Here is a 19,349-nt window from a genome sequence, read left to right on the forward strand (position 1 = left end):
AATGTCATTATCAAGGGAGTGGGCTTATCATAAAAGCTCTCTTGCCCTTTTGTCATGGGATGACTATGCAAGAAAGCCCACACCAGATGCTAACACCCTGATATTGGACTTCACAGCCTCCAGACTGTGAGACATAAACTCCTTTTCTTTATAAATTACCCAGACTGTGGTATTCTGTTATAGCAATACAAAACAAACTAAGACAAATGTGTTATCATATGTGTAATAATGTAAACAGTAAAATCAATTTAAGTGTTCTGCAACAGGTAAATGGTTAAGATGTAGAATATTACGTATCCATTAAAAAGGATGCTTTCAAAGAATATGAAAAATGCTCACAATATGTTATGAGAAAAAAGTTAGATACATGACTGTAAACAGTATCATCCTAATTTACGTTAAAAAATATTAAGTAGATAGATAAGCGAGTAAGTAGGTAGACAATCTTTATGTAAACAGGGGCATAGAAGAAAATATACTAAAATGATTTTAGTGGTTATATCTAGCTTGTGGAAATATGTGTTTTTTCTTTTTCTTTGTTTTTACCATATTTTGAAAGTTTTATACTGAGTACATATTCTAGAATCATAAAAATATAAGTTTCTTTTTAAACAAAGTCCTTTTTTTAAAAACAGACACAAGAAGAGAAAGCTCAGCAGCCTGAGGTCACACTGCTGACTGAGTAGGTGCTCAGTAAATGCTTGCTAATGACACTGGGCCCAGGACCTGCAGGATGACATCAGATCCATGACTCATGTGCAAAGAAAACTGGCGCTTCCCACAGAAGAAAATGAGGGTAAGTCCCAGTTCCTAGTCATGAGTGGAATAAAGTAAACTCCTCTTATTGTTACCCTTATTTATTCTTGGTCCACATACAGAAAAAATTGAAGGTATGGCTTCTTGCTTTAAAGAAATCAAAGGAAAGGCTTCCGGCTTTAAAGAGGAGAAATTAAGATGGGACCCATACAAACAGGTGTGAACATGCTCTAAGACAAATGTTCCACAAACAACGAAAAGAAACACTTTCTCTTTTATGACAGAGTATGAGGAGTATGAGGGCCTAATTCTGCACATAAAGATATATATGTAAATATGTAAATATAAAAGTGACCATCCAGAAAAGACAAATAAAGAGGATAAATACGTGATAAGTGCAGAAATAAAAAAATCAACTTATAAAACAAAGTAAAAAAGTAAATACCCACTGATTCACTTGCAGGTCCTCAATTTCCAGAAGAACTCCTTTTTCATGTAGTCTTGCTGCTGTATATTTCGGAGAAATCTTTTTGCTTTTCTTTCCTTTCATTTCCCTAGGCTTTTTGGAGACCCTGTGAAAATCATATCATGTCACTTTCTATAAGTAACTATCTATTATGATGGTAATTCAAGGAAATGAGGTCATAAAACTCCCACACACGATAAGCACACGTAATATACCAATTCTAAAACAGCAAACAAATGTTAAGAGTAGCCTAAATGATATCTCTGCAAAATAGGGAAATCATTACTAAATTGCTTCTTTCTTTAGTTTAAATTATATTTGAGAACACTCACATTAATTTGACACTGTCTCAACCCTTCCATGTCCTTCTTGGAATCTAAGTACCTAATAAGTGTGAGAACTTCATATGCCAGCCTGAGGGAATGGTACTAAATGCCAAGGGTTAAGAAGTCACCCTAAGTTCCTCATGTAGGGAAAAATAAAAATATCTTCAAATAATTTTTAAAAGAGTTTAAGCCAATACAGTAATTACAGAGGAATGAGAGCAAGAAAAAAGAAAGAGATGCCAGGAAGCTATTAGGACAATCAATGTAAGAAGCAATAAGAAAAGTAAGCAAGGGGGGAAGGTCTCAAGAAACGGGCAGAAATGCTGGTTGGAATATAAGTGGGAATAATAATCCCTACAGAAGATAATTGAAAATATCACAATTAGAGTTGCACAGAACTTTAGACCCAGAAATTCCACTTTTAGGAATTTAGCTTCAGAAACATGCCCACATTTGCAAAATGACATATGTAAAAGAGGTTATTTACTGCAGAATTTATGATAATAAACAGCTGGAAATGACTTAAATCTTCATCAATGGAGAATTGATTAAATTGTTACAACTACAGAATGGAACAGTATGTAGCCATTTAAAAAAAAATAAGGACCTAGTTCTGTCTGCTTAGAATGTCTAAAAGCGATGACGACTCTGGCAATGAGTGCACCTAGTATCTAGATCTTGGGTTCTAAATGCCATTCTTCATTAAAAAGAACCAGGGATCTTTGAAGAGAGAGAGTTCATTCCAAGCCTAGGGAGGGGAAACTAAAAGATGAACCTGAAACATCTTGTATCAGAAAGTCAGGAAGTATACAAAGAACAATAGGGATGTGTCAAAAGGACACAGGAGTCAGCTCTGCGAGACGGGGTAGGTGGACCTGTTTTTCATCCCTTGGCATCAGCCCTGCTTCACTCCAGGGAGTCTTCTGGGGAGGAAGAGAAAAATAGATCTCACACAGGTAAGAGTGAGTGAGCCAGAGAGAGGTGAAGCAGATGTGGCAAAATATTAAAAACTGGTGAATCAAAACAACAACAACCAAAAACACTGATGAATCTAGGTGAAGGGTAATGGGTGTTTATGTTCTATTCATTCAACCTTTCCGAGGTTTTACAATTCTTAAAATGAAAAGTACAAGCAGAACCAGAACTTATCCCCTCACCAATTGGGTTTTCAGTTCCCTCCCTGTAAACTGAGCATGCCGACAGTTTGTGGCCAGTGCAGGAAGGCTGTATCAGACTTTCCTCAGCATCCAGGAAAAAGTCAGGTCTGTGATCCTGTCTCCAACAGATATAGAGAGGGGCCAGGGAATCCAAATTTTTATAATATTCCTTAAGTGATTTTGAAGCACATCTAAGGTTTTGGGACCACTAGATGATCTCCTTCCATGATTCTCTAATTTCTAGGGCCATGAAGATATATAGGAACAAGGGAAGCTTAGAAATAAACATCCTCGAAATCCTCCATACATTACTTACATCATACACTAACAAATGAAAGTAGGCAATCACACAAACAATTAGAAGCAAAATAAAGAACCAATGCAATAAATAGCTCCAGGGTGTTTTAGGTAAAAAATTTCCAATATCACTTCAGTTGCCTCTACTTTTTTCTTCACACCTGAATCTTTTAAAAAATACTCACTTGCCCTTGCTGGCTAAGTTATCCAAGCAGGTTTTAATATAGCTTTTATAGTAATCCACCTGCTCCCCATAAAAGGTGGCCTTGGAGTTAAGAGCAGCATACGTTTGTTGTAATTTCACCAGTTCAGCCTTTCTCCTCTGTCGATACCTCCGCTGATTTCGAATATCCTGAGAAAATAATGATTAAAATTAGAAAAACGATAGGTATCATGTGCTTCCTAAATCATCATCATTTAACACTAGAATCCAGCTATGCTAAACTCTGGTCTGGTCTTGAACATGACCACACATTTTTTTTTTCTGTAAGATACTGTATATCAAGCAAACCACACATTCTTAATAGGTAGCAATCTGTTCACAAATTAATAAAGAAATTCAGATTGCAATTTTTTCCCCCATTTCTATTTTTTAGCAGTAGGAAATTGTATTACTTTCAGGCTTACACATTTTTAGAATTTACTTGTAAAGCTGGTTTAGACATCTTAAATATGTTGCTGGGATAGGAAGAAAAAGGGAATTGTAATACATCAATTACCAAGTTCCTGGGTGTGCAAGCCATTATTATCTTTGTGCAACAGCAGAGAATCCCTAAACTCTCAACTGGCACTGGAGCCCCTCACTTGTGATGATTCACACAAATCAAGGATTTGACGATCAATTTGATGTGAATTTATATTTCATAATAATCATAAAAGAGATCTGGAAGAATTCTTTAAGACCAAAGACAAATTTAGACACAGGAAGCTCTAATTAGAGCTTCTCCCTATTAATTTAGGCCGTGGAATAAGCCACCTCGGGCTGGGCAAGGCACTCAGGTTGTAGAGTCAGAAATGGTTTCTCAGAGAAGAGGCCACTAACCTGCCCATGAAGTGAACCTATGCAGTTATCTGAACAGCCACTGTCTCTTTATGAACCTCTGAAATAGCTTTAAAAAGGACTAGGACATCACTGTCCCCCAAATGCAGTACCTTAGCAATGTCATTGATCAGTTCCTGGTATCTGTTTTTTGGGTCCACTGTCCCAAGCTCTGTTAGCTTCTTTAAGCCTGTCTGGATCTTTTCTTTCTTCTCTTGAAGAGTGAGGTTGCTGTCTTCCTTTACAGATTTTGACTTTTTCATCTTGTCAGGAGTTTTGGCATCACGGATAGCACGTCTCTGCATGGCCCTCTGATGTTCTGCTTCCTACAGATGAGAAAAAGAAGTTCTTGGTAGGTTCACCACATGAATCCTAAACTTGAATTTAAATAGCACATCTGCACCTGAATTTATAGTTTTCAAACTCCATCCTGGAAACGGAGGGGAACGAATTTTGCCCCCTGCCAAATGACAGATGAGAAACTGCATGAAGCAGAGGCAGATCTCTTTCCATCTAGAAGAGATTACGTCTATGAAATCACACAGCTTCTTAGGGCTTCTTTCCTGGGCTCTAGGTACAATCAGCAGACTGGCCTCTATAGGCTACAAAATCCCTCAGATTTGTCTCTATCACATTTTAGGACATGGAAGTCATTTAATTTTATTCAAAGCACAGCTTGATGAATGTTTTAACTATATCAATGCTACACCAGTGCTAAGTAAATCCTTGCTAATTCTTTTGCCATCTTGTCCAGGCTGAATTATGCTCAAGCCTTCCCACTGCTTTCAAACATGCTGCAAATGCCAGTATCTTAACAAGGAAAAACCTTCCCTTCATTCTGACACCTTTTGTAGTCTCCATCCAGTGTTTGACCATTATGTCCCCATCAGACATATGATGTGTATTTATTGTTCCATTCTTTCAGCATTTTCTTTTCTTTAACTCCTTGCAATCTGGCTTCTACATCTACTGCTCTCATCACCATTACCTCCCCCCCCCCGCCCCCGCCCAATCCAATGCTTTTTCTTACTTATCACCCTGCTCATCTTTTCTGCATTTTCTTCTTGCCCTAAGTATGGGTTTGGTACTTCCAAGTGACCCATGGCCATTTTTCTCTAACTGTTTACTCTCAATACTTCAATGATTGCCTCTATGCTGGTAGATCCCAAGTCTTTGTGTCTAAGGCTCCAGTGCCATATTTTGAATTGTTTATACTGATATGTTTACATTTGGAATGGTTTGTAGTCCACACTTGTAATTCCTCCCAAACTAGGACAATTCCTTTTCCCAATATTCCCTTTTTTTTAATGTCAAGACTACTCTGCAAAATAGTCTTGTGCATCACACAATGCAAAGGGCATAAGCTTTGGGGTCAGACAGAACTGGATCCAAGTCTGGTTCTGCCATGACAAGCTGATGGAAGTTATTTAACCTCTAATGGTCTTAGTTTCCTCATGTGTAAAATGGAGATAAAAGACTCACCTCAGACGGCTATTACAAGGATTAAATGAAAGAACATAGGTGCAAGCACCAAACAAATAACAGGTTCTCAGTAAAGACTAGGTCCTCCCTCCCTATTTCAAACTTCTTCTAGGTTAAACATGTTGCAGTTATTGATTATACCTCTTTTCTTGCCCTTCGCATACATCTAACAGGTAATCACTCATAGCAATTAAAAGGCGAGAATTCATTTAAAACAATGGTTTTCAAATAGACCTCTGTGCAGCCTTAAGCGTTTCCCAGAGGCACCAGAGTCCTAGAGGGCTGGGTTCCAGGTGCCCCATTCCTGGAGCTACCAGAGTAACTCCAATTTTTCCTCCTTTATATAGTGGGGCTTATAATAAGTAAGTTGTCATTTAATGAAACGAATTCCCATGCTTACAATTTGAAAACAAATGACCTATTTTTCTTATTTGACAAATAAGAAACTGGGGTCTTAAACATGAAGCTACTCATCCAACCTTTCCCACTGCTATGCCTCCCTCCGACCCCTACCATGGGACCTTAACACACATAGATGACTCAAGTATCACCTGCTCTGAGAGCAATGCCAAATCAATCAATATTAATTTGATTAATTAATAAAGCTTACAAAGCCTCTTTATTCCTTATCTCTACAGTGCCAAATTCCTGCTTAGCTTTTGAGTTCTAAATAATTTGGTTTCATGTTTTATTTCTTATTGCTCACCTCTACCCACATCTTCATTCTAGATGTGTCTGGTCACATCATGCTCTTCCCCTCCTCTGTACCTTTGTTCATGTGGGCTCTCCTGCCTAGAATGCCCTCTCTTCTTATATGCACATCCAAATCCCAACCATCCTTATCAGTTTGGTTCAAATTCCCCTTCTTTTATAAAGCCTTCCTGATACATTGCTTCTCAATGGCCTCTTTCCTGAAACTTCTATCATTTTTATAGTCAATACCATAGTTAATGTTTTAATGGTTTTATCACTGTTTTCGGTACATACATCATATTTCCCCAACAAGATCATGACTGCACTGAGTTTAGGAGCCATATTCTGTACTTTTCTTCTACCTACCAAGGCAACTTAACAGAATTCCAACTATATAATATTCACTAAATTACCATTGGACTAATTCTGCCCCAGATTAAATTCACACACACACCCCACATACACACACTCTACATTTAAGCGCCCATGAGCTTCATGCCCTAAGAACATCTCCTTCTGGATTCAGGAACCAACACCTTTCTCAGGTGAGATTTAAGCACCACCATCCTCCAATTATACCCACGCTAGCCCTTAGGTTACCACCTCTTGTCTGTGTCTCCCTTCCCTCAACCATGGCATGTGCCTATCACAGGAGAGCTTATCCACATTACAAAGCTTGTGTTAAACCCTAAGTTCTACCTGTTCACTGGTGGCTGGTGTTTCTAGGATTTCAGTCAAGGTCTCTCCTGGCTGGAACCGGATGACATCCACAATTAAACGTTTTGTGCTGAAATGAGATGGGGGAAGCATTTAAATGTTACCAGGTGTTCTACTTCTTCTAAAGAGCAGCAGTACAAACAAGCTCCCAAGGGGCAGCTGCTAACACAAGGTACTTTAGGCCCTAGGCTTCTTTATATAACTACAACAGAGTAGGTACCAGAGATAGGATTTCTAAGATTTACATTTTTAGCATATTAACAAAATAAGGTAGATAAGTCCTGTGCCAAGTGCAGTATGTGAGGTGACCAGAATTATGACAGGTATGAAAGGCCAGGATGATCATTTCAGGTATGACTCGGCAGGCTTGCTCACAAAAGGCCAAAGGATCTTTGGATTATGTTTCTTCATTCTTTCTACTTTCAATACTCACTTCAGTAAGATGGTCCGTGCATCCATTTCTGCATTCTCATCTCCAGGCACATCAAACTTGTTGGTCAGTGTGAGAGATACTTCTGTCTTAGCCAATGCCTCCTTATTTGGGTCATTTAAGTTGCCAGAGCTTTCCCCTGAAGTTTTGGGAGGGCAGAAAGAGTCAATATAACAAAGAGAGGAGATGTTAGGGGAAAATAATACAAATAAAAGATAATGCAAGTCTAAGAAGATATTTGAACAAGCCAACATGTACAGTGTGGCAAGGACACCTTTACTAAGAAATGAAAGAAAATGTTATGCCAAATGAGAAGGCAAAGGATCCATAATAAAATAATTTCATAAATAGTTGACAATTCTCTCTTAAAATACTCTTCCCTTTACAGGACTTATAATTTATAGTTATATGATTATTTGTGTATCTGCATTTAAAATGATCTCTTCCACTGGAATTCAGCTCCTCATAGATGGGGTCACATCTGTTGTATTTCCCAATGCATATCTAGAGTTTGGAACAGTGCAAACACAGAGGAGGTGACAATTACAACACTTCTGTCATGTTCTACTCTCACCTTCTGGACAGTTAAGGTAGAACTTTACCTATCAGGGACTCAATGGTGGGCACCTCGCCAAGGTCATCCAGTAGCTCATGGATCGGATCATTGTGCTCTGGAGCAATGGCATCCTGGTGATCTAACAGGAGCTGCACCAAACAACCAATGATCAATTCCATTTAGACAGTCAACCTTCTGGCCCCCAGCCGCACCCACAATGCCTAAGAGTAATCTGCACAAAAGATGTGAGAAAACAAAGCTCCTACACTCAAAGAACTGATAAGCCAATCCTCAGCAAACTAACCTAAATAAATAATACAACAGATAAGGCACCACACCAGGCTCTATTGAATGACATAAGTTATGATATATGGAGAGAAAATATGGGTACTCTATTAATCTCATGGCTGTAAGAGATTCAAATATGCCCTGTGTAAGAAAGAAAAATTAAACACACAGGCTTCAATATCCAAATCATCAATGTACTCTACTACCAGTTCAAATAATTCACATTCAGACTTTTACTTAAGGTTTCCAGAGTACAACATCTACTAATTCAGAGAAAAGTATACCAGATCAATGTTATAATCTTAGGGGCAACTCAACAAAGCCTTTGAGATGCTATTATCCCAGGTGATGTCTTCATAAATGACAGTACCTGAAATTTAATTTACATTTTGCATATGTCCTCATTTCCTGCTCTACATGTCCCCAAAGGGGAAAGAAATTAATTATTTGAAAAATCTGAAGAAACAGGGAGCACCCAAGGGAAAAATCACTCCAAGACAACACAGAGAAAGAAGTTGGTATTCTAGATCATGTTAGAAAAATAATAAGGAGGGCTGGGGTAAAAAGTAGAAACCATAAAAACCCTACATTATCAAGCCACTAGATTAGTGCTCACGATGTACATTTTAGAGCACACCCCTAAATTGATTCAGTAGGCATGTGGTGGGGTCCAGGAAACATTATAACTATCAGCCCAGGTAATTCTGATGCAGGTGGTCTGGGGAATACGTGCAAAAACTTAGCAATAGATATTAAGAATAATAAGCAAAGGATGAAAGACAACAAGGAGCTGTGGAGTCAGTAAGATCACAGGAGGGTGAGATATCTGGCTACCAAAGATGGGAAGCAGTAGCTAGGGAAGGTAATTAAGAACAGAGCAATGAAATTAAGTAATTAAAGAAAAATACTTACAGTGTGGGTGTTGATGATTTCGCCAATAGAAATGTAGATAACTGGTTTGGTGAGGGTTACTAAATCAGAGTACTCATCCACATTAAATTTATCCTGAAGCTCTGGGACATCACAAGCAGTTTGGAAAAGCCGTCTGAAAATAAGCAGAGGCAGTAGCTCCCCACAGCAAGTGACATATACATGAGAAATTGGCAAGAGGACAAACCTCTCAGGCAGTAAGTGCAAAATGAAGCCAGTCAAGACAGTTAATTCTAGAGATACTGCTCATGTCTGCTGTGCTTAACAGCCTTGGGATATTGGTTCTAATAGCTTCTCTCTTCACCTAGTTTTAGTTCTACCCACAAGAAACAATGAACCCCAATTTAAAACAATTCTCAGACACGTGCGCACTTAGGAGAACCAGCTTTATCTCTGACAGTGCTCTGAGGCACTGAATTCAAAACGAAATGTTCATTTACAAATATTAAAAGCACTCTCCAATTCTTCTCTGATTACAAAGTAACGTGTCTAATGCATAACCATTGTTTTTACATTAAGTACTGACTATTTCATATGAAAATCCTCTTCAAAATGAATGCATCATCTTCTGGAGTGCTGAGCACATCAAATATATATCCTACAATATGGCAGTTCAGGGAAAGCTATGGGTGGTATTTAATCTTGTCCTTCCCTTCAGTGATAAAAACACACCCACAGATTCTTTCAGGTACCTGTACCTTTCCCCTTACCTGAATTTCTGGTAGGACTGGGAAAGATATTCATTAATGATGCTTAAGTGAGCATTATCTCCCAGAAACATCTTATTGGAAGCTGCATGCTGGAGCATCTTTGCAATAGAGCCAAGATTTCGGCGTTGGTCTGTGGTAAGCTGGCCTCCTGCTGACAGGTCAATGATGTCAAAGGCATCAGGAGCAACAATGGCTGGATTCATGTATCGATAGTAAAGCAAGTTACCAATAATCTGCAAACAGATGAAACAGAAAGATAGGTATTAAAAAACACACCACCAAGAAACCAAAAATTCCTTTGCTAGCAAAGAAAACCAGAAAATGCAGTCCTGTGAGGAGAAAATAAATAAAATACACACATACACATGCATGCATGCACACATACTTTCTCTCAAGGCCTGGAACTAAAACAACCAAACACTCCTTTGTTGGATGAAGGGAAAAAATGAGAATAGAACTGAAAACCACTACTAGTAATTAATGAAAGTGCAGATTCAGAAGGTAAAAATGATAGACTTAAAAGTCTGTTATCAAGCATTTTAGGGCATGTTTTGTTCATATGTCACAGTAGTAAATAAGGCTTCCCTTTCAACGTGTGCACTTTCTACTTTCATGTAGGTAGGCTCTGATTTCAAGCAGCTAACTAACAAAGCGAAAATAAGTCCTTAAACATGACCTAATTAGCATAGTGTAATCTGTCCAATCCCCATCATTCTCATGCAGCAGATTTCAAAGGCCAAGTTGATGCCTCTGAAATTAAGTTCACTCAGCATATCTCTTTCACAGAAGAATTCAGGGACAGTCACAGCATTTCCCCTAAAGTTTCATTCAGAAAAAATAAAATTAATTCACCTGAACAGAAAGTCTAGAATCGAAGCCTCACTGTAGAAAAGCACAGAACTAGGAGAGAGAAGAAAAAAGCATTCAGATTAAAAAAAAAGAAGAAGAAAAAAAGAAAAGGAGCATAGCTGAGTAAGAGTTATCAGCAACAGCCTTAGCAGAAACAGTTGGGCTTGCTACTATTCATCTGGCCACCAGCAGAGGGAGCAGTTCTTTAGAAAAAGATAAAAAAAGAAATTTAACACAAGACAGGAAAAATCTATCTTCCTCTACATGTTCGATGTTTGTGCACCATTCAAACTATATATCAACTGTTTCATGCTAAGCGAGTATCATCTACTATTTACGATTGCTTTCAAAAGCTCACAATCAATGGTGAGCTACTGCCAGAATCTACTCTTAGGCACTTACTAATGTTCTATAGTCAGACCTAGTTTTATAGTTTCTTCCTCAAAGGGCTATTGGAAGGGCAGGAATCTGCTGGATTTGATTCTTACCTTCAGCAGCTCATCCTCACCGGCATCAGGGAACTTCTCGTGCAATGAGTCCTGCAGCACTTTGGCAATGAAGCGCATCCCATAACTGTGGGATGGACAAAACTTAGTGAAAAGGGCCAAGGAGCAGAAGGGCACTAATGCCAGGCTCTATCTGGGATAATGACAACAGATGGCACTCACGGGATTTTGTCCACAGAGCTGATAATGGCTGAGAGGAACTTGTCTGTCACAGCCCGCATGTTCCTAATGGAGTTGTCTAGCCGTGTCTTGACTTCTTCATGAGCCAGAGCCTGCTCGGGGGTCACATCATAGGGCAATTTGCTGGGAAAGCAGAAATTATGCCCAACTACGTTAGACCAACAGCCAGGAATAGCTTGAGGCGGTAACCATGTATTTCATAAACAAAGACCCAGAGAGACAGGTAACTTAAGCTCATGCTCACAGAACTGGTAAATGGTAGGGCTAGAATTTGAACTCAGGTTTTCAACTGTGAATTAGGTACCTAGAATTATGCTCCAGGCACTATGTTAGGCACTTGGGAATAAATATAAAAGACATGATATCTTCTCTTGAGTCTGGTGGGGAAAACACACAGGTATTTATAAACATATTGTGCTATAAATAAGTTTACCAGAAGTGCTGCATGCCTCAGGAAAGGGACTTCTACTCAGTCTAGAGAAGGCAAGGAAGGCTTCCAAAAGGGACACCTGAACTCAGAAAAAAGGGAGGATCTTCCAGGAAGGAAGGTTGAATTCAAAGAAAAGGAAGAGAAATGAGAGTGGAAAAGTCAATAGGGACCAGACCATGGAAGGCTCTATATAATGCTAACATGTCTGGACTTTCCTAGAAGCCAGGGGGAGCCATTAAAAGATAGGAGATCTGTATTTTGAGGAAGAATGCTCTGGCCCACCATGAGGAATAAATTAAAGATGGACAGTCACAGCTTAAAGAGATAGGAGACTAGTGTAACAGCCTGATCAAGAAATGATGATTGAATGATCAAGGATGCAGCACTAGGCACCAAGAAAAGGAGACAGATCGGATATATATTAAGGAGACGCAATCGATGGGAGTTGGTAACTCTTTGGATATTGATGAGGGAGGAGACAGTTACATACAGGAATTGAACCAAGAGGCACTGACAAGATTATTCAAGGAGAGTGTACTGAGATAGAAGAAACTGGCAAGAGAATAGTAGATGTGCTAGAACATGGGGCCTAGGCTTAATTGGAAGAAAATAAGGATAGAGGGAGCTGCAAGAAAAAATGAAATGCAGGGGTCAAGTTCTGGTACTTTCTTGGATTATCCAGGTGGGCCCTAAACCCAATCAAAAGTGGCCTAAGAGAGAGGTAGGAGATTTGGTAGATACAGAAGAGGAGGAGGCAATATGATCATGGAGGCAGAGATTGGAGCCATACCACCACAAATCGAGGGAAGCCAACAGCCACCAAAAGCTGGAAGAAGCAAAGAATGGATTGAGCCCCCAGAGGAAGCACAGCCCTGCAGACACCTTGATTTCAGCCCAGCGATAATGATTTAAGATTTCTGGCCTCCAGAACTGTGAGGAAACAAATTTCTATTGTTTTAGGCTACCAAGTTTGTGGTGATTTGTTACAGTGGCCATAGGAAACTAATACAAGTAGATATGGATACAACACCACCTGTCATAGTGTGGCTGAATTACAACCATAGGTAGACTATGAATACAAGAATTCTGCAAAAATCAACAACATTCAATGAGAAACAATTGGCTATATGGAATTTACAATAAAAGTATGTTCTTATTTATGTTATGTGCTATACATCTTTTATATCAGTAAAATTTATAATAATCTTATGTGTATATGTGTATATAACATTTTAAAAAATAGTAATGAGCAAAGGGAATGAAAATGCTAGTCAGAGAATAGAATATTAAATTTCTAAGATTTTAGAAGTGAACATTCCCAAGAGGTGACAAGATCCCAAGAGGTGACAAGGTAGCTATGTGTTTGATGGCTGAAGTAAAAGAGAAAAGCTCAAGAATCTGTGACGCTTCCATGCAGGGTGGGTTCCCACCATACTATCACACCTCACAGTCACTGGTATCAAAAAAGAGTGTTAAAATCAATTTCCACTTTATAAAAAGCAAAACAAGACACTAGTTTCTAATAGGCACCAACGAGAAAAAAGTCCTGAATGTCCAGTAAAATTTTCATCTAAAAATAACTGACTCATGGACCATCAAAGGAAATAACTTAGTAGCCTTGAGCCACTGTCCATGGAGCTGTCATCTAGGGATGCCCTGGGTCATATGAAAAACTTCCAGACAAGTAAGCTGTCCACATTCCAGGATTTAGGCCTCAGGTGTGCAGGCAAGGGAAGAAAAAAAAAAAAAGAAGAGGAAGAAGAGGAATTTTTCATCATACCCCTCAAGTATCTGACTCCTGGTGATAGAGTACTGAGAACCAAATCAGATGCCAAATGATGGTCAATAGGAAATAAGCCTTTTCTAGGAGTCAGCAGAATGGTGTCATCTATCCAGGGTACACCTCCCCTTTTGCCTGGCATCCAAGTTCATGGAAAGTAGAATAACATAGAGCAGAGCAATTTAAAGCGTGGACTAGCCCCAGTCTACAAACCAGTCAAAGACAAGGTAAGGAGACTAAGCCAGAATGTAAATCAATATTCTACTTTCTTCATTGAGAAAATCTTGCTATGAAAAAAAATGTCAACTGAACAGTGTGCTTAGTGACACAGATGGCTTAGTGACACATCTGATTTTCCATTATTGTTCTGAAAATCACACTTTGAATATCAATGGTGTGGAACTCCTTCTAAGCTCCAGAGAACTTCATGCATGATCTAACCTTACTCCACAATAACAAGAAAAAACCATCAGAAATCAAACTGTTCACATCTCCATTCCTCCTCTCTCTGGGTCCTCACCCAAGCTGAATAAAACCAGAATCACTTTTGGCTCTCAACTCTATTTTCCCAGCATCACTCATATTTGACTGGCACACTTTTTTGCTTTAGTTTAGTGGTTAAACAATAGCCCTGGCATTGTAATCTCCTTTAATATCTCAATTTAGTTAGTCCAACTCTCAGTATTCCAAGGTAGCTTACCATTTACTCCACAACACATTCTTTTTCCTTTAATGAAACACAGTGATCTCACTCAATCTGTATAAGCCTTCTCATTCAACTGCATTTCTAGTTAAGCCAGGTTACTTTCAGGTCCTGGACTCTCCACCTTAGACCGTTCGGATATGAACACTCCACACCCCAGCTCTTTCGGCCTCAGCTAAATGAAATTTCACCACCTCAGATAGACTTTTCCTAACCACCCTGTCTACGTCAGCTCCCTCTTGTCTTTTCCATTATAGTACCCTGAATAAAACTTCATAAAACTTTCCTCAATTTTTAATTAATTCTTATTTTTACGTACCTGTTTGTAGTCTCTCCCACCCAATAAACTATAAAGAGAGGGCGAAAAGCATGTCTGTTTCATTCACTATTATATGTATATCTAACACAGTGGTTGGCACATAGTACATATGTAATAAATATTTGCCAAATAAGTGAATTACCAGGTCAACAATTTAAAAAACTTCTTTCTAAGGAAAAACTATTTGAACAATTAGTAGTTTGTAAGTCAAAGATTAACTGCATTAAAGAAAAAAAAAAGACTATGAGTTCTGCAAGAAAAGATAAATATGAAAAAGAGAAAATAATAAAAACATGAAAGAAAGAAAAAAGTGTTATGGTTATCATACCTTGCCTCTCCTGTCTGAGACTCCATTTGATTAACCCAAGATTTATAAATATCCACAGGGTCAGTTTTGATATTGAGAGATTTGTCATCCATAATCTCCTTCACGACTGGGGCCAAGATCTGTCTCAGGGCATTCTGGCCCCGGGCACCACGGTTGAAACTTACAACCATCTTAATAACCGTAGGATTTCCTGTCACAATCTCTTGAATTTGATCTACCTTTGACCTATAAAACATCAAAATACAAATTCAATTAAAACTAATCACAGAATCTATAAACTTAAAAATCCTTTCTCCTGGAAACAGAGTTTCTCATTTCCCAATACTCATCTGAACACAGGATGTTCCTGCAGCTGCGCATTCAATCATGAGAGTCATGACTAGGTCCTCTATTAGACAAAAATGGGGAATCCTTGTGTTTGGATCTGTTTTTGAAATTATATCTTAATACAGAATGTTCCCAAAATTAATTTAGCCAATCTCTTATTCTATCCCCTCCCCAGAAGCAGCAACATTTTATATCAGTAATTTAAAACTGGATGCTCCTTTAGAACATTTCTCACAAATCAACTGAGATCAGAAAAGGCACAGGCAGCCCTGAATTTCAACATATGAGAAGGTTTGATAGTGGGAACAGGCCCCATGCCCCACAGAAATCTGTTCATACTTAATTTCCTCCTGGAGTGCTGTCTTAAAGAGTCGTAGGAGTAGGTATTCCTCTCTCTGGTTGGATGCGTAGTTGTAAAGGGTGAAGATTACAGAGTCCATGAACTTGGTAGACTTGTTCTGGGGCATCTGAAAAATCAGCTTGGCCAGATAGGTGGGATTGGTCTGAAATAAAATCAAGGGATAAGTAGTTTCTAGATAATATAAACGCTGGTAAAAAAATATTCAACTTTTTTAAACTTGAAGGATTAGAACATACATAAGTAAAGAAAAATAAGACGGCCCTCACTCATCCCCTCAGTAGAAATCAGAAATATTTCCAGAGAGATCTATAGGTAAAATATTCTTGTAGAAAAGTAGATGAAATTTTATAATACCAATTCCAAGAGCCACTTACCTGCAATAAATAAAACAGGTGCTGATAAGCTTCTAATTTCTCTCTCTTCTCCTTGCTCAAAGCCTTGAGACCTCCCTTCTGTTTATTTATCATCATCATATCAGACAGTTGTTCCTTATTTTTTTTGGTAAGTTTTTTACTGTGGGAAACCACGTCCTGTAAACAAAAACCAACACGTAGATCAAAGATGAAACTATGAGCATTGTGGAAAGGTCTTTCAACACATGCAGACTTGCATGAAGGTCTACTGCACTGGCAGATCCCCACTAAATATTTTAGAATCACTACATTTCACCCTGTTTTCAGTACATCAACCCAATCCATTCCTACTTCTATCTTCCTATAAAAAACCAGAGTTATAAAGATGTCCACTGACCCAGGAAACCAACTTCTAGGAATTTATCTTAAAAATAAGTCTTCGACACAATAAAACCTACGTACACATAGAGATAGTAACTGCATTGTTATTTACAATAAAAACTTGTAAAACAACCTAAATGTCAAAAAGTAGGGGGAAAAAAGGTAAGTTATAGTATATCTTCTAATGAATTATTACACTGCCATTAAAAATAATATTTATGACTAGTTATCATGTGGAAAGAGTCTTATCCTCTAATATTAAGTAAAAAATGTAGGATACAAAATAATTGCGGGGTGATAAAATTAGGGGAGGATTTTTATCTTCTCTATCTAAAATTTTGTCTATTATATTTATTTCTTATATCACCTAAAAAATTTTTTACATTAGCAGAGAAGAAAGTCAGCCTCCACCCTCCCCACAAGTCAGAAAATGTCCACTGACTCAGGAAACCAACTTCTAGGAAGTTGTAGAAACTTGTAGGGGTTACGAAGCAGGATGAAGTGCTCTGAGGCCCCCGCTGGCACTGGGGCATACCTGCAGTGTAATTTTATTTTTCACTAGCAGCCCAATTTTGATATCCATGAGATTGAGGTCATTCTCCAGCTGTTGGTTAGAACGAATGAGGGTGATAACCTCTTCCCTCATCTTCATAAGATCAAGCTCCTCCTGAAAATCCTGGTCGCTTTGGTCTAGCAGGTGAACAAATTTCCGGACCACAATCAGAGGAGGATCCTCAGCATTGACTGACAGAAGGAAAGTATGCGTTAAAAAAAGAACAGAGATTCCAGAGAAAGTTCTAAGTCTCAGGAAATAACAGCATTATCTCGAAAAAGTGGCTCTGTTCACACATATTTATTTTTGAGATGTGCTAACACAACCAACAAATGCAATCTTCTTAGTCGTGCTATTGCTCTGTTACGTCAAAGGCTAATATGGCAAGCAAAAGGACATCCAGCCACATGTTAGCAAAGGGGCTTAAATCACAAGTAGCACCCCAGCCCCATGCCTTGCCTTCAGGACAACAAAAGAGATCCATGGAGAATACCCAGAACCTGATGGCTTTCAACCACTGCCTCAACTCTTCACTGCTGAGCCACAGTTACTCACTGAGAGTCTTGTAGTCATCACGAGCTTTGTTTGCCCGAATAAAAGCCTGGATTTTAACAATGTCATTTATCTGAGGAACAAAGAAGAAGAAATTCCTTTGTTCATTTGTCCACCAAAAATACAGCAAAACCTATTCTACTGGCCCTTACTACCCGAGGGTACTTACATGATCTCGGAAATACTGTAGGCGATCTCTGTAGCGCTTTCTAGCTTGATGCATCCTTGCCAGGGACTGAATCTGTAGAAAAGGGATGTTGGAAATTAGAAGAGTCTTTTATCTCAACATGTGTCATACTTGCACCCCACACTGAGAAACCTGGCTGGGGCTACCATACCTTCACAACTTCATCTTTATGGGAGCGCAGGTAAGCTAAACGATCTTGATATGCCTTCTTCTGCTTATATCCTCTCCACTGCGACTGAAACCATCAAATATTACACATGACATATTATTTCCCAAGGATCAGTGGAAGTTAAAAAAAAAAATCATCCTGTTGTACTATCCAAGTGCAATTTCATGATGAAGCTTTAGAAAGGATCACTTCCAGCAGTGACGGGAATGAGGGCATGGGCTGTACCTCCACCAGGAGAACTCAATGGCTAAACAGTACGGCACTTCACACGTTTTAAAGTATAGTCATACAGATTTGCTTACTGGCTCCTTACAACAAATCAGGTGAGGAAAAAAAGATAAATATTAGTATCCCATTTTACAGATGAGGAAACAAACTTAAGAGAGATTCACCACTAGCTGGCAGCAGTGGAGCCCTAATTCCTAACTCGGAATTCTTTCTGTGACATTGTGCTACCCTGCCATTGAAGCAAAACCCACAGTTGTTTCCCTCAAAGTTCAAATCTTACACAAATGCATAGTCTTAGAAGCCAAGAAGAGGTCCCAAGAACTGCCACTGTGCCACTATTAAACATCATTAAGCACATTATGATTATAATGGCAATAAAGAGGAGGTACTTGCCAAAAGAAATAAGAGATGGAGAAGCCAGAAGTCAAAAACCATACTCAGACATTTCAATTATAAGAGATAAGTTTATTTTCCCTGCTCTAGAAGCCCACTCACTATCTGTATAATAGGCTCTGAAATACCTGAATGCAGGTGATGGCAGGAATTTGTTTCTTCAGGAAGTTCATCCTGGATCGGAATTCCTGTCGAACTAAATATCCACGGCAGCAAGCCTGCAGCTTTGTGATCAAGCCTTCGTTGGCTAGCCAAAGCTGTTCTCGGTTATATGCAGCAGTCACCCCAGAGATGGAACTCTGAAAAAGCATTTGGTAACATTTGAAGACAGTCATAGGTGAGGATGGATACAAATTTTAACAAAGTACCATCCACAGCGCATAAACTAACCCTCACAGCTTTCTAAGTCTATATTAGACCTTTAGCTACAATGGGAATGACGACCTCAGGTTTTTTTTTCAGGGCCAGGATGTTTTCACATCCAGAAAGAAAATCACAAACAAAAACTAGATCTTCTAGGGCCGGCCTGTGGCTCACTGGGGTGAGTGTGGTGCTGATAACACCAAGGCCATGGGTTCAGATCCCATATAGGGATGGCCGGTTAGCACACTGGGTGAGCGTGGTGCTGATACCACCAAGTCAAGGGTTAAGATCCCCTTACCGGTCATCTTTAAAAAACAAACAAACAAACAAAAAAAACTAGATCTTTTACCTCACGTTGTCTCATTTACCCACCCACCCACCTCTCTGATGCTTGACTGTGCTAGGCACTGTGTTAACTGATCTGGTTTTTTTTTTTTGCGGCTGATCAGTGTGGTGACCTGAACTTGTGACGTTGGTGTTATGACACTTCACTCTAACCAACTGAGCTAACCAGCCAGCCAGCTCTGGGGTCATTCTTGA

The 19,349-nt window shown here is 38.9% G+C and overlaps 1 protein-coding gene across 6 annotated transcripts in view; it reads right to left on the reverse strand.

Annotated features, from left to right (window-relative positions):
* The window catches only part of IQGAP1 (IQ motif containing GTPase activating protein 1), a 115,883-nt gene that overhangs the window by 6,171 nt on the left and 90,363 nt on the right, over positions 1 to 19,349 (reverse strand). For all 6 annotated transcript variants that reach the window (XM_063090633.1, XM_063090635.1, XM_063090634.1 and 3 more), the window contains 18 exons: positions 18,575 to 18,745; positions 17,808 to 17,891; positions 17,639 to 17,710; positions 17,473 to 17,542; positions 16,900 to 17,108; positions 16,005 to 16,160; positions 15,609 to 15,772; positions 14,943 to 15,167; positions 11,365 to 11,505; positions 11,185 to 11,269; positions 9,848 to 10,080; positions 9,120 to 9,252; positions 7,966 to 8,068; positions 7,367 to 7,502; positions 6,916 to 7,003; positions 4,155 to 4,367; positions 3,188 to 3,354; positions 1,206 to 1,328 (listed from right to left, as the gene is read on the reverse strand). In XM_063090633.1, the coding sequence (XP_062946703.1) occupies positions 1,206 to 1,328; positions 3,188 to 3,354; positions 4,155 to 4,367; positions 6,916 to 7,003; positions 7,367 to 7,502; positions 7,966 to 8,068; positions 9,120 to 9,252; positions 9,848 to 10,080; positions 11,185 to 11,269; positions 11,365 to 11,505; positions 14,943 to 15,167; positions 15,609 to 15,772; positions 16,005 to 16,160; positions 16,900 to 17,108; positions 17,473 to 17,542; positions 17,639 to 17,710; positions 17,808 to 17,891; positions 18,575 to 18,745 (2,573 nt within the window). The remainder of the gene's footprint in view (positions 1 to 1,205; positions 1,329 to 3,187; positions 3,355 to 4,154; positions 4,368 to 6,915; positions 7,004 to 7,366; positions 7,503 to 7,965; positions 8,069 to 9,119; positions 9,253 to 9,847; positions 10,081 to 11,184; positions 11,270 to 11,364; positions 11,506 to 14,942; positions 15,168 to 15,608; positions 15,773 to 16,004; positions 16,161 to 16,899; positions 17,109 to 17,472; positions 17,543 to 17,638; positions 17,711 to 17,807; positions 17,892 to 18,574; positions 18,746 to 19,349) is intronic.

This window comes from Cynocephalus volans, chromosome 3, assembly GCF_027409185.1.
Source record: "Cynocephalus volans isolate mCynVol1 chromosome 3, mCynVol1.pri, whole genome shotgun sequence".
Taxonomy (NCBI): domain Eukaryota; kingdom Metazoa; phylum Chordata; class Mammalia; order Dermoptera; family Cynocephalidae; genus Cynocephalus; species Cynocephalus volans.